The 12,847-nt window shown below is 33.6% G+C and overlaps 1 protein-coding gene across 1 annotated transcript in view; it reads left to right on the top strand.

Annotated features, from left to right (window-relative positions):
* LOC104406458 (rab proteins geranylgeranyltransferase component A 2-like) overlaps window positions 1-12,847 on the top strand; it is a gene marked incomplete at its 5' end in the record, with an annotated part of 54,755 nt that overhangs the window by 35,315 nt on the left and 6,593 nt on the right. The window contains 4 exons of the mRNA XM_010015428.1: window positions 3,719-3,823; window positions 4,714-4,777; window positions 5,878-5,974; window positions 10,461-10,553. Coding sequence (XP_010013730.1) covers window positions 3,719-3,823; window positions 4,714-4,777; window positions 5,878-5,974; window positions 10,461-10,553 — 359 coding nt within the window. The remainder of the gene's footprint in view (window positions 1-3,718; window positions 3,824-4,713; window positions 4,778-5,877; window positions 5,975-10,460; window positions 10,554-12,847) is intronic.

The following is a 12,847-nucleotide window of genomic DNA, read 5'->3' as shown; positions in this document are numbered from 1 at the left end:
TTCTGCCATTTTCAGTTAAAACTGAAGGATAGATTTTTGAGATGCAGAACGATTGAAATATTTTTAAAAGACTTTATCAGACTTTCATATTAAAAAAAAAAAAAGTCTTTTAATAATGCCATTATCTGATGCTGAATAGGAAGAAGCACAACACATCCAGTTTCCCCAGGTTAGTCACCTGGCTTTTCCTTGGAGCCACCTGCCTGCTCTTGTTGGCTCTTTTTAGATCTCCCATAGTTTGAAAGCAGGTGGTTTACCGAGTAGCATTTCTACATCAGAATAAAAGTAACCAACCAAACAAAAATGTATAGAAGTGTCAGACTTCTTGGAGATAATGCAAATAACACAGCCTATGTCAAAATATGTTTTAAAAAAAAAGTATTTTCTGCAATGAAAGAAAGTCATAATGTTCTCTTTTTTCCCTAATAATTTTTAAAAGTCCTAAACTTTGTCTTCAGTGTAGCAAACGTGTCACTCAAAAAGCTGAGTTTCTTTGACCCAGGTATATTCAGTTATATTCTCTACATTTTGTTTTCCTTCACCTGAATGCAATACTGCTTTTTCTTGCTAAGTCTTTTTGAATGTTACTTACCAAGCTGTCCACTTTGTTGCTAAGATCTTTGCTATTTCTTTCCCTTCTTTTTCTTTCTTCCTGTTACCTCTTTCCTTATAGTGTATTTCCTTCCTGCACCAGCTCTAATTTCCTCTTTGACTTTGGACTTCAGTGTTTTGCCTAATAAAATTCAGCTATCAAATTGTTAATGAGGGTATTTATGAGTTACTGAGCTTTTGAGTCAACAGGCTATTAATAGTAATTGGTAATAGACAAATTCATATCTCGTTGTCATTACAGCTGCTACTGTAGTTTCAGAGGCAGCTTCCTTTCATTACAAATAGCTTGAACTCCCAACAGTAGAAATGTAGCCAAATTGCACACTATTCATTACTATTTTATAAGCATCTTCCATAGGTTTCCAGACTTCACCAGTATCTTAGTGCAGTTATTTTTTCACTACTTTTAATATTCTTTCTTTAGTACAAGTACAAAAAGAAAATTTGTACTTAGATCTATAGCCTTGATTTTCTTCTCAATCTCTTTGTTGATAGTTGAGAGTTTAATATGAGGTCCTTAAACGTTACCAAATTTTATTCCAGCTCCTTTCTAGACATGGCGAACGTTCTCTTCAGCACAAGAAAAATAAAACCCCATTCAATATCTAGTTGAATTTCTTTTTCACTTTTTTACTACTCGTAACTGTATACACAGAGAATAGTAGATTTTATCCCCAACTATACAATTATTTTTATTGTTTTACTATAATCCTTTTTATAGTTTATGAAAATAAGATTCAGGGAAGACTGTGTGAAAGTAGAGAAGGTTTTAGATGTACCTATTTGAAGATTTTGGTAATCCTCTTGAAAAGTCTATTTTTTATCTGTTGTATCAGATGAGGTCTGCCATTTAATTCATACACAGAACATCCTGTGTTCTTGGTAGAACTCTGGTGCTCTGTTAGAAAATAAAACCCATGTCATATTCCTTACGTTGAGAAAAAGGCGCATCAAATGTGTACATGTTAATTTTTTCTTTCTGTTGTTTATTTTCTTCGGGTTTACTATAGGCCCTTTTTGGGGTACATATGATAAAATTTACAGTACTTTACATAGATTGCATTAATAATAATGGTAGGCATTTTATGTTGATCACACTTTACATCTGTTCCCAATTACATAATTCTGTCTCAAAAATGGAAAAGAGATGATAAATGGAAATTTATACATCTGTAATAAAAAGATATAGCAAACACACAGGAATTTACATATCTGTCCTGAAATATTGCATACTGGCTTTGTCAGTGCTGGTAAGTCCATTTCAAGGATGTCGCCCTTAGTCCATTAGTTTGGATAATGAGCCCTATAAAGTACATTTATAACTCGTGGCACTGCAAGGAGATGGATTCTAATTTTCATCCTTTTATCTAGACACATTGAAAGAAGGTCAATGGAGGGTTCTGTATGATTCATTGTCGCCACACATATCAGATGACAGAGACCTGATAATGTCAGTGCATAAGTGTTTTCTGTATTTGGAAGCAGTACTTGAGAGAAATTTTCTCAGCATCATCCTTTGAAGTAAAGTGGAGACTGAAATTAAAAGTGCTCTCTCTCTGTTTAAAATCTTATCAAACATAGGATGTGATAGCTATTCCTGAACAAAGCAGAGGAAACAACAGTTAGCAGGAAAATAAAAACTATGTAGTTGCTTTTGCTGGCTTTGAGTGATGCAACATGACATTTAATCAACCTTTCCCCTTCGATAATGTGTAGGGGGATGGCAGGGGAAATTGTTTCATAAACAATAAGAAAGGTTATAATTAGAAATGCACTGTAGCAGCTTGACTTCCTTGTTTATTTGCAGCATTCAAATGAGTGCCTGAGAATGAAATCACTTAGGTTAACATTAAGAAAAAACTTCAAGTTGCAAGTGAAACACATGTTGAATAGAATGTGATTGGAATTGTATGAGGAATACTATGTCTTTGAAATTAAACAATGCTTGGACCTTTTGTCTTCTTTTAATTACTGTTTTCAAGTTATCTATCTGTTGAATTTGAATGTAGGTATATATGTAGTATCCAGATTCTTATGAAATCAGCATTAGAAGTTAGAATTTTTCAAATGTGCTTAATTGTCATAAACCTCTTACATCTGTAAGCATTGTGTGCACCCTTCTTCAATTTGCATTTCAGACTGTAGAAGCAACTGGTTTACTCAAGCTAGTGGCTAGTTTGATTCTCATCTCTAGCTGTATGAATTGTTTTGATCACAGAAGTTAATGAATAAAGTTACAGAAATGCTGTTTATTCATAAGGCATAATTAGCATGTCAGACATTTACAGATACAGAAATAACGTTGTGCTGTGATAAAACATTTAAATCTATAAAGGGATCTATGTCTTAGACATCCTTTTGTTTCTTTTGATGTTTCCCTGTGAGAGAATTTTTTGGTTTGAATCTTCTGTATATTAAATCTACTGAAACAATATATAATGATTCAGAAGAATTTAATTAAAAAAGAAAAGGCAGTAACTTTCATACACCAAGGAAAAGTTAAGTAAAGCTAATAGGCTTTATAGAGTAAGTGTTCAGATATTTCAGAAAACCTTAAAATCTTGGTTTAGAAATCAGTATTAAGCCTTAAAGATTCTTAGGTTATGGAAACAAGCTATAGAAAGAAATTGTAGTGCACATATTTTACTTGCATTTTAGATAGCAAAAGCATTCATCAAGATAGTTGCTTCTCCTACCTGTAAGGGTTTCTGAAAATATGATGTCTCTGAGGAAAATATGTACAATTAAATAGAACACCTGTACAATCAAATGCCAGTGTTATTAGCTTATATTTAGTTTTCCTTCTAAAGTGACCAGTTTATTCATGTTCTGATATTACCTAAAATGCATAGCATGTAAAAAACTGTATATACCAGGTAGAATGTATAGGTCTAGGATTTAGTTACCAATTTCAGTTAAGTTGGTTTAGGGGTTCACATGTTAAAGAAATGTGTAGTGAACTTACTTGAAAGATACAAATGATGTGCTGTATAATTCAATTTTGAAAAGTTACCCATTCCTTTGTTAACTTATGTCTAAATTTATTATTTTGGGGTTTTTTTGTTTGTTTGTTTTGGCTTTTTTTTTTTTTTTTTTTTTTTAACAGATGCAAAGCTATTGTGGATCATTTTGGACAAAGAATAAGTGCTAACTATTTTATTGTGGAAGATAGTTATCTCTCAGAGAGCATATGCACAAATGTGTGTTACAGGTATGTAACAAAACAGTAAACATAGTTAATCTCTTTAAATAATAGTGCATGAAGTACCCTGTAAATTAAACTTATATTGTTTCCTGGTTTATCGTTGCAGTACAGCTTAATTCGGTCCATAGTTTTTTCTCTTCTATATACACTTTAGGGCAAACTATACTTTCTATATTTAGGTTTTTTTAAGTTGTCCTCTAAATTATATTCCACTTTTCCTTATATAAAAATCCAAAACCTCTAAGTGGGTTGAGGATTTCATATTTACTAAAAGTGTTTGGAAGATGGAGGTGTTTATTGCTGTTCCCTCTTTAAATCTGTTCAGGTTTAGAAAAGTATTGAAAGACATTGTTTTCTGTGATTTTTATTTTTCTTGCTAAAAACATTGGACATACACTGCCTTTGCCTTCAAAATATTGCAGATGAGATATTGGCAAAACTGGGGTAGCAGTTGTGATACAGAAATAATTGTAGGCAATGGAGGATTAGAAACTTTAGTTCAGGAACTCCACCCTTGTGTTTTTCCACATAAAATGAAGTGTCCTGTGCTGTTTGGAGCGTAAGAAGTGCTATAACTTGCTGCTATTAATCGTGCTCAAATAACCAAAAGTTTGGTTTTTTAAATTATCAGGATATTCAAGCTGGTTTATGTAATGGCACTGGCTCATTTATTCATGATCCATTTTGGTGACTGAAAATACTACTTTTATGTTCTAGATATGCTCCTACTTCAGCAACAGGGAAAATATTCCACTAACAGTCATACTAATAAAGATTATATGGTTAAATAGCCTTCCCACTGTATTATGTTTAGGTTGGTATTGCCAAAACTATGAATCCAAATTGCTATTTTTGAAGTTTTTGTGAAATGCCATAGTTGTTTTATTTAATTGTAGGCAGATCTCCAGGGCAGTGCTCATTACGGACCAGTCTGTGCTAAACACAGATACAGAGCAGCAGGTATGTATCAATTTTATATTGCTTTACTTTATGAGTTATATGTATTCGTATTTGGTCATTGGTAGGATTTAATTCATGCTTTTATTTCTGCTTGAATCCAGCTTTTTTGGTCAGCTCTCTCTACTGATAATGGTTTAATTCATTTGTCTCTATAAAACTATTAGGATTTTAATTTCAAGGCCAGGCTGGACAGAGCCTTGGGCGACATAGTTTAGTGTGTGGCGTCCCTGCTCATGGCAGGGGGGGTTGGAACTAGATGATCTTAAGGTCCTTTCCAACCCTAACTATTCTATGATTCTATGATTCTCATTTAATTTTATTTTAGTTCAGTGGCTTGGGTTTCCCTGTTTGGTTTACTCTGTATTAACAGTTTCTAAGCTGCTGTCTTTAAGGTAGTTCATTTTGCTTGCTTTTTAATAAACTCTTGCCCCTAGTATTTTGTTAACTGCTAATAATTTATCTTGTCTAAACTTTGATCCAAGTTTTTTTGGTGTTTGGTTTTGGTTTTTTTAACATTCACTTTTACTGCTCTAAGTTCTTGTTGCACACTTTCAGATCCTTCTTTAAATGTTTATTCGTCTTCAGTCTTTGCAGTCCTTGATTTTAAAGAATATTAATCTGCGTTAAGTGTTTCTTCTGTACTCTTCTCTATTCTTAGGGGTTAAACAGGATCCACAGAATCAGAACAATTGTGAGGGATAATTCTTCTTAAGTCATGCTACTAGCATGACTAGTACTGCATAAAAGTACTCCAGTCCTTCTCACCTAACTGTGCGCTGCCCAGTGTTCAGAAGTGATGTTGCAGTCTCTTGCCAACAGTTGCTAAACTGTCATCATTTGGAAAGGGCTGTGGCTGTGAGGTTTTCTTTCTGTTCTGCTGCTGCAGACATTCCTAACAAAGTGGCCTTTCTGACTTGGGTAGAAATTCCTAAGTGCTTGAGTTCTGCAGGATTGATTGCACAAATTGTTACTGATAAACCAGAAAACAGAATGGTTTAACTGGCTACAGGTATTTTTCACCCTTATTCAGAATTGTGTTGGTTGCCTCATCCTCCATGTTGTTCTGCATTTTAACATGAGTTGTTCTTTCTGCTTGACAGGTTTCCATTTTGACAGTGCCTCCAGTGGATGTAGGAAAACCAGCAGTTTGCGTCATTGAGTTGTGTTCTTCAACCATGACATGCATGAAGGAGACTTGTAAGTACTGGATATATATATAACATTAACTGTTTTTACCCTTCGTCAACTCTGAAGCAATATTTAAAATGTGTGTATCATTCCTTTGCTGCACAACGACCAAGTTGTTACCTGAGAAAACAGTTGTGCTATGTTACTGTGATCAGCAGGTGAGAGGAGTAGTCCACTGTCTTCATTCTATAGCAGTTGTGTCCTGTTTCATATGGCTTAGGAATAATACTATAATATTCTTGTTCCTTTTTTTTTTTCCTTAAATTTACATGTGATAATTATTTATTTGAAGTCTTACGTGATTTTCATGGTCATAAAGTTATTGTTCTTTATTTCCAAACAGATCAAATGTCAAATGTTCCTTTTAGCCCTTAGATGGCTAATAAGCTTAATAGTTGCAGTCTCACTAGTACTGGGACAATATTCTGTTTACTGTACAGAAGTTATAAAATAGCACCAGCAAACAGCTTTTACTTATTACTGGTATAGTTTTATTTATCATTCTAGATAGAAAGTATTCAAATTCCACATTTTGATTATTCTGCAAAGTAGTTAAAAAAACAGAAGATTTATTAGAATGGCAGGTAAGGTTAGTGGAGAGCTCTGGCAGACTGTTTCTTCTCCACTGTAACTAGCTGAGATTGTGCAGTCTTCAAGTAAAGCTGGTAAGATTTTTTTCAACTTATGTTTTCTTTGTAAGATTTTCTGCCAAGAATTTCTCTACTGTAATTACAGGGCCAAACCCCACCTAAAGTATTTTCTCAAATCATTTCTGAAAAATAAAAAACCAACCCTGTAAGCAGAAAGGTGGGATCTGAGTTAACATAGATGTAAGTTTGGTTTCTTTTCCTTTCAGACTACCTTTGAACTTTAAGAGAATCTTTATGCTATAGGATTCTGTGACCTCATAACAAATGCTACAATCTTTTGTTTTCCTAAGGATAGGTTCTCAGTACAAGCATCAAGTGTATTTCAGTATTATTTCTAGCAGAATATTTTGGAGCATATGTTCTTTTTTTATGCTGCGGTTTCTGCTTTTTTCTTAATCAACACATACTGAAAAATGACTAAGTAGGTTACTAGACTTATTTTCACTTACACATTAATAAATTTTTCCATCAGTAGATTAAAATAATATTCAATAAGCATGTGAGTCTTACTGATAGTTTGTTGTTAGCTTGGTTTTTTGAAAATAGACTTAAAAAAAACGCCATAGCTGACCTATTAAGTTGAAATACCTGAAGTACACTATATTTGGGGCTTTTTATCTTCTGAAAATTTTGGTGGAGGTGAGATGATGTCCCATTATGACATTCGGGGGGAAGCAGTGCATCATGATATATTTGAGGTAAGGTTTTAAAAGTGCTTTTAAGAACTTTATTATTGTCATCTTCTACATTAGATTCTGTAATTCTAAAAATATCTGAGAGCTCCTTTCTAGAAGGGACATCCTAGTATTTCCATTAACAGTTTTATATGTACAGAGAATGTACATAAAACTTTTATGGCTCCATTGTTGTTATTTTATGAGAACTTGAAATAGAGGAGCAACAAAATGTTCTTACTGGGTATTTATTTTTCTTTCCAAATTCTTCTGAATTCTGTGAAATAGATGACAATTTGGGACACTATGGAAGATAAAATTAGAAGTTACCTGACCTAATGCTTTTAAACAGAATATAAATAACTGTAATAATAAAAACCGATTTATTTTAAAAATAACTAGTAAACTAGTCTTGAATTCAGTTCTTTGTATATGAAAGAAGAGTGAGCTAAATGATCATCAGTCAAAGTTATATTTTCTACTCAAAAAGTTAAACCTGTAATTCAAGAACTTAGTGCTATAGAGCTTATTGTTAATATTTATCCTTTAAACAGCTGTTTATTTAAAGGTTCACAACGTATATATAGCATGAAATGAAACTAAAGAAGCATTAATGTTCAAGTAGATATTATTAGTTTCATGAGAATTTCTGTGGTGCTGAAAAATTAACATTTCTGGTATTTACTTTTCTCTATGATTTCTTTAATTTCAGAAGAGAAGGTATTACATTCCGTAATTGTCTTCATATATTGAAATAATACAGTTCTGGTTTAGGTATAGCTGAGTTCTAGTTACGGGACATGTTTCATAATTTTTTCTAAACTTTTACATCATTATCTGGAAATGGGTTTTAACCTGAGTGATTTCTCCTTCAAACAATTATTTAAGATAAGTATACAAATACATCTACTCTTTGATCACACTGCATAAATGACAGACACATAATCTGTATTGCCAGTTGAGTGGAACCAAATTCCTTCACTTGCCCTAAAAATTGAGACTGTAATGATGAAATCATGAACTAAACTCATCGTTCTTCTTGCTAGAAGAATTACGTGAAGACAAATGTTGGCAACCACTGTAACTAATGCAGTTATACCTGAGTAAATCAAATATAATCAAAATATATACTGATGACTGTGACTCATGGCCATAACCTTAAAGATAATAAAAAGATTTTATAGAAAGCAAAGGATGTGAACTTCAGTGATTTATATCTGGGTGGTTTTTTTAAGGAAAGAATAGATTGTATTACAACATTTGGGATTGTAAACATTTAGTTAAGGTTATGGGAAGGCTTTCGTTATTGCTGCCTGTTTTCTTTTACCTTTTTTTAGCATATATTCCTTTTATAACGTTTGGTTTTGGTTAAATAAAAATTAATGTTAAAATATAAGCTCTGTGTGTGCAGTCGGAAAGAAGAGAAGCATAAAGGGTTGAATTTCTTCTCCTGGAGTCAGTGTCCAACTTTAGGTGGCATAACTGCAGCCAGGAAATCATTCAAAATATGTATGATGTACTTGGAAATAATGGCACAAATATAGCCAGACTTCAGAGTGAAAGAGAAAAATGCCATATGGATTTAAAATAACACCATAACACTGCATTGCTATGAAATTAATCAGAAATGTACAGTAATGAATTAAAAATTAATCAGTTTAAACTTTGTACAAAGGTATATTAAACTGCTTCATGATTCTCTGACAGATACTTCTCTGCTGAGAAGTTTCCAGACAGCTGTTCCATTAAGGGGGTTTTAGAAAAAGCTTTAAGATGAGGCTTTTAAATATCTGAATCAAGGGATGTAAAATCCAGTGGGATAAAACAGCAGAGTAATTGCTACTGTATCTGAATGGAGACCAGTGGAACAGCAAAGACGTCAAGAGCTGCATCAAGTGATTTTCTTTTCATCCTTATCATGGAGCCAGCATCTTCAGTAGTTTGCTAAATAGAACAAATGAAAGATTAGTATGTTCCATGAGGAATCTGTTTAGCAACTTTATTTTCATGAAAACAATTACATTAGCAAGAAATCTAAATATCAAATCTGCATTATTCAGCAAAACTCTGAATTTTCACAAATACAAAATTGGATTTAGTGACATTGATTTGCCCAATTAATGTCCTTGCTGTAAGGTGATGCTTGGTTAATTATACAGTTTCACAAATGTGTTCCTGTGGTCCAAAACTATTTCGTATCATCTTTTTACAGTATGGGTTTGCTGTAATCTGGGATCTGTTTCTGATGTGTACAGAGCACCTCTTGGAATCAAGTACTTAAAATCAGTTTTGCCAATTACCATACTTCCCTCCTGGCCCACCTAGCCTAATTTCACCCTTACCCAAACACAGAACTGCTGTTTTCTCCCATGCTATAAGAAGGTGGGGTGAATAAAATATTGTAGAAGTTTTTTGCTATGTTGTGCTAGGGGACTGCATATGTTACATCAGAGAACAGTTCTCTGATAGTCAGCAGTGCTTATCTTTAAATTCTCTAGTTTGTCAAAACATGACAGTGTTCCTGGTGTTCTTTATTCTCTGTGTGGCTGGAGAGAGATAGTTAACTGCCAGCCCAGTTGAGCTGTAACTTCAAACATAAATCTATTCATCTCCTATTCACTGTTTAGTACAATAAAAGAAATTTGAGTCTTTTTCAAGTTTTTTACTTCAGTGGAGGAAGATGGCTTCCCCCTTACTCCTGTACAGACAGACTGAAACTGTGAGTAGCCAAATTTCCAAAATCCTGTGGAGTCCCACTTCAGCTCTTAAAGGAGAGTTCTGATGCAAGCAGGGGTATTTGTGGGTTTGGTATGTTGTTGAACTATTGGCAAATATGATGTGTTACCCTGATTCTTGCTGCTCCTTTTCCTGATGTCAGTAGGCACCTTTTCATAGAATGACATTCTCTGTCTGCACTGCTGAGGTTAAATTATATTTTCATCTTGCCAACATACATGGAAGAGAGAGATAATTGAGATGTATTAAGAAAATTTCTCTGTGTGGTGTATAAAAGCTGTATTTCCATAATAAAGTAGTTCTCTGGGTTAAAGAAAGTGATTTATATGAAGAGCAGTGATTTCTAAGAGTCTGCTTTGCCTTTTGAAAATTGTAAATGATATTTTTATATCTGTGTATTGGTGATTGTAATTAGATTGTGTTCTCTTTTAACAGATTTAGTCCATTTAACCTGTCCATCAACTAAAACTGCTAGGGAAGATTTAGAACCTGTTGTACAGAAGTTATTCAATCTAAATGCAGAAAAAGGTAAAAATAACTCAAGTATTAAAAGCTTATTTTTAAAAAATATAATTCACCCTTGTAACTAAAGAATCTGTTACTGCACATCTGAATCTGTCATCGGAGTCAACATATGGTGAGCTGCTATTTAGATATGAGCATTTCATAGTAAAGGATTCTATTTCGAGAGTGAGAGTGATTAGACAGATGTCAGGTTTTTTGTATTTCATTATCTAATATTCCAAGTCATCTTCAGCTGTGGTTTAATTTCAGCATACAGGGACCAAGGCTGTGCCTAGAACCTTTTTAATTTTTCTCACTTTTTTTTTTCATGGAAACATATTAGCTTTTCAGCATGTCTTTCCAAGGTGCAGTAGTGACATGAAATATTTGTGGATCTGGTTTTTCACACTGTCCCATTTTTAGTGATTTCTATCACTTGGGTATTCGTAACAAGTTATCAAAACCCCAAAAGTTAGTGATCTGCTTTTCTCCTCCAGCTGCCAGATGTGTATTCAGTGCAATACGCTTCTTAAGTTTTCCTTTGACTTCTTTTATTCTAAGACTGCTCATCCTTTTGTTGTCTTCTTCAAAGTGCCTCCTTGTTTGCTGCTGTTAGTTGAAATTCTCTGGATTCTGCTTTAAGCAGTGGAAGCATAAAGCTGTTAAATGCTGCAGTGTTACCAGGAAGATAGGTTTCCAGAAATTTCCAGTAATGGACTATTTGGCCCTTAATTTAAGGAAACCTTGTTAGTCACTTCCATGAACTTTGACCTTGAGATGGACCATTTCACAGTCCCAGAGGAAAGTAGCTGTTAACGAAGCAGTTGTTGCCTAGAAAGAAATGTTCCCTGAGATACTTTGAGCTAGTTCAACAGAAGTCTTTTGAAATCTAATTCTGAGATCTTGAATTTAATCATATTTTTGGTAGATGCTTAGAGGGTAAGTACTGTGCACATAGAAAATGCTGCTATGTTGTAAGCCTGGCAAAGCATTTTTAAAGGTAGTGTGCTCATACTTAAATACAATAAATCACAGATCTTCTATGAGAAAATAATACTTAGCTGTCAGAGGAAGTGTTTATGTTTGTATATACTCAGGTAAGTAAGATATGGAAGTATTTTAGAATATTTATAATTGGTTTGCTTATAATGTGTAGAATAAAACTAGGGTTTGAAAACAGAAAACTTTATTAGTTTGGAGAGGAGCAAACACTTTTCATATTGATGTTTGTTAATTTAAAGCCTGCTAATTTCCAACTTTTAATGTTTAACATATATCTTAAATTTTCAAGATAGCGCCATATGTTTCAAAGACTCAGTTGGTGAAGAAAAGATTACCTTGCAGTTTAGTGTCTTCTAATCATTTGGGGGGGATAGCATTAATCTTAATGTTTAAAGTGATCCAGTTTTGAAATGATATATTGTGTAGAACCTGACTGAAATTCTTCTGTAGAAACTCTGTGATCATAGGGGTCCTCAGGTGCACTGAGGCACTGAAAAGCTAGTTTTCACTGACACATAGGCCTTTTTATCATCAGGATGAGGTAGTGGTCGTATTTTAATTAAAATGTCAGAACAAATACTGTTGGAGTTATTGAAAATGAATCACCAGATAAAGTGAGCAGTGGGCCATGGCAGGTCAAAGAGGCAAAGTCACCTGGAGAAGAGGACTCCATTCATTTTCCTGCCTAAATGAGGAAGAAGTAACTTTTATGAGCAATGTGAACTTTTAAATATATTAAAGAGCATCTTGCCCTGTATTAAGGCTCAGACTTTCACAGGCTGATGAATTTAATTTATATTTCAAACTGTTCAGTATGGTTAGCACCTATTTTTTTTTTTAAATATTTGACAGTTATAAAAAGATACTGAAGGAATAGCATCAATATATCTCTTTTTTCCTAATTCAACTGCTTTAAAATACGGTTTTGAATGCCATTGTTATCTAGAAGTTTCTTCATTGGAAAGAATTAAATCTCACAAGGTCTTTTACAAGCTTCATTTGTTTTAGAGGAGGTAAAACACCAAAAAGGGGACAGCAAATATGCCAAACAAATAGTCTCTATTAGGCTAAGAATCTATATTGTGTGTTCCTCCATTGCATTCTTCACTTCTAAAAAGTGACCTTCATCTTCCCAGAGGTTTTTCTGCCTGTGTGCAGAGGGGTTACATGAGTGTGCAAAGTAACTGCAAGAAGGTACAGATGATGAACAAGCAAGAGGTAGTTAATGATCATTTTGTATTCATAATGAGTATTGTAGCACAGTATAAGCCTTCAGTAAGCGTAGATAAATAGAAATAAATAATTTATTTTCATTT

The sequence above is a fragment of the Nestor notabilis genome, unplaced genomic scaffold, assembly GCF_000696875.1.
Source record: "Nestor notabilis isolate BGI_N333 unplaced genomic scaffold, ASM69687v1 scaffold6105, whole genome shotgun sequence".
Classification (NCBI taxonomy): domain Eukaryota; kingdom Metazoa; phylum Chordata; class Aves; order Psittaciformes; family Psittacidae; genus Nestor; species Nestor notabilis.
Note: the sequence above shows the minus strand (reverse complement) of the source record. Positions and strands in the feature narration are given on the sequence as shown.